This window comes from Pseudopipra pipra, unplaced genomic scaffold (genome assembly GCF_036250125.1).
Source record: "Pseudopipra pipra isolate bDixPip1 unplaced genomic scaffold, bDixPip1.hap1 HAP1_SCAFFOLD_56, whole genome shotgun sequence".
Lineage (NCBI taxonomy): Eukaryota > Metazoa > Chordata > Aves > Passeriformes > Pipridae > Pseudopipra > Pseudopipra pipra.
Window position 1 is genome coordinate 7,501 of NW_026991046.1, and position 2,500 is coordinate 10,000.

General features: G+C 76.0%; 1 protein-coding gene across 1 annotated transcript in view; it reads left to right on the forward strand.

The window, feature by feature from the left end:
* The window catches only part of LOC135408663 (collagen alpha-1(I) chain-like), a 3,890-nt gene extending 2,232 nt beyond the window's left edge, over positions 1-1,658 (forward strand). The window contains exon 2 of the mRNA XM_064643715.1: positions 1-1,658. This exon is cut by the window's left edge and continues 940 nt beyond it. Coding sequence (XP_064499785.1) covers positions 1-1,658 — 1,658 coding nt within the window.
* The last annotated feature ends 842 nt before the right edge of the window (positions 1,659-2,500 follow it).

Consider the following 2,500-nt stretch of genomic DNA (forward strand, 5'->3'; position numbering starts at 1 on the left):
CGCCTCGCGGCCGTCGGCTTCCCCCAGAAAGGCCGGGGGACGGCGACGGGGAGAAAAACAAAAAGCCCCCGAGAAAAAAGCACGCGCGCCTCTCGCTCGCCGTGCTAGCCACGGCCGCCCGGGGCTCGGGGCGGGGCCCGCGCCCCTCGCTCCCCGATTCCCTCTCGCTGCCCACGGGCTCGCGCCTCGGCGGCGGCCGGCCGCTGCCGGGCCGCTCTCGCGCTCTCACGCACTTTCTCTTCCCTGGCGCGCTCGGCGTGCTGCGGCTTAAGGCCGCCGGAGCAAAAATCAAAAAAACGGAAAAAAAAGGCCGGGAGGGCGCCCCACTTCGCCCGCAACCCGGCCCCCGGCCGACAGACCTTCGCGGAACCCAGCCCTCCGGCAGCCAGGCCGGCGGGGCAGGCCCGACCGCACGGGCCGCCCGGCCGCCGTGGCTCTCGCGCCGGCCTAAGAGGAGGGAGGGGCGAGGCGCCGCCGCCTCGCCCGCCAACGGCCATCGTGCGTCCCCAGGGCTCCCCGGCGACTCTGTCGGGTTCTCGGTCTGCCGGCGCGGCCGCCGGCCACAGCCTGGCCGGCCGGCGCCGCCGCCTTCGGCCCGCTGGGCGGGTCCCCGGCTTAGGGCCGAGGAAGGGGGAACGAACAAAAGAGCCGAGGCGCGCCGAGGGCGCCGCCTCGCCCGACCATCGGGCGGTCCCGTCACCGAGCCCCTCCGGCAACCGGCCGGGCCCAGGCGAGGCCGCACGCCCACCGCCAGTCCCCGGCACGCCGCCGGCACCGCTGCCGCCCGGCAGCCGAGGACAGGGCGCCGCCACCCAGGCCCGGGCCATCTTCGGGGCTCTCGGGAGGCGGCCGGGGAAAAAGCCCGCGCGGGCTCGGCCCTTCGAGCCCCGGCCGCCAACCGCCCGCAACAATGCCCGCCGCCGCCGCCGGACGACGGGCGCCGGCTTAAGGCCGGCCCACCGAAAGGACGAGACGCCGCCGCCTCGCCGCCCTCGCACACCATCGCCTTCGCCCGGGGCCCTCGGGGAGCCGGCAGCCGCCACCGGCTCGGGCTGGACGCTGCTGTCGGGCCCCCGCGGGCCCCCCTCGGCCGTCCCAGTCCCGCACTCCCTCGGCTGCGCTTTCGCGCTCGGCTCTCGTCTTCCTCTCCCGTCATCGGGCCCGCCCGAGGAAGCCGGTCGAGAGCCCCGCGGCTTTCTCGCGCCGGCCTTCCTGCCGCTCGTGGGGTTGGCCGGCCCGTGGCACGCGCCGAAGGCCGCGCGGCAGCAGACGCGGAAGAAAAGGGGCCCTCGGAACCCGCGCTGCTAGACAACCCCTGCCCACAATACGGACAGACGCGTCCTGGCGCCGCCGCGCCTCCGAAGCGGCTCGAGGCTCCTCAGCGGGGAGGCGCGCGAGAGCAGGCCGCCTCTCGCCTAGACCTAACCGGAGGCGGCGCCCGACAGCGACCCCTTGGCCGACTTCCGGGGCCGGCCGCGACAACAGGTCTACCCCGAAAATGCCGACAGGCGCCTAAGTCCCGCCGGAGCCGGGTAGACCTGGTGGCCCTGCGCCGGGACGCCGCCGGGGCGCGGGCCGCCTGCGGCGGCCGCGGCGGCCGCATCGGCCGGCTCCGGAACCGGGTAGACCTGATGCTCGCCAGCCCCGGAACCGGGTAGACCTGATGCTCGACAGCACCCGGCGGGGCACGAGGCCGGCCGCGCCCGACTGGGCGAACGGGTCGGCCCGGAAGCCCGGGCCACCAGGTCTACCCGCCGAGCTCGGGCACCAGGTCTACCCGCCGGGCCCGAACACCAGGTCTACCCGCCGGGCCCCGACACCAGGTCTACCCGCCGGGCCCGGACACCAGGTCTACCCGCCGGGCTCGGACACCAGGTCTACCCGCCGGGCCCGGACACCAGGTCTACCCGCCGGGCCCGAACACCAGGTCTACCCGCCTAACCCGAACGCCAGGTCTACCCGCCGGGCTCGGGCACCAGGTCTACCCGCCGGGCCCGGACACCAGGTCTACCCGCCGGGCTCGGACACCGGGTCTACCCGCCGGGCTCGGACACCGGGTCTACCCGCCGGGCCCGGACACCAGGTCTACCCGCCGGGCCCGAACACCAGGTCTACCCGCCTAACCCGAACGCCAGGTCTACCCGCCGGGCTCGGACACCAGGTCTACCCGCCGGGCCCGGACACCAGGTCTACCCGCCGGGCCCGGACACCGGGTCTACCCGCCGGGCTCGGACACCGGGTCTACCCGCCGGGCCCGGACACCAGGTCTGCCCGCCGGGCCCGGACACCAGGTCTACCCGCCGGGCTCGGACACCAGGTCTACCCGCCGGGCCCGGACACCAGGTCTACCCGCCGGGCTCGGGCACCAGGTCTACCCGCCGGGCTCGGACACCAGGTCTACCCGCCATGCTCGGACACCAGGTCTACCCGCCGGGCTCGGACACCAGGTCTACCCGCCGGGCTCGGACAACAGGTCTACCCGCCGGGCTCGGACACCAGG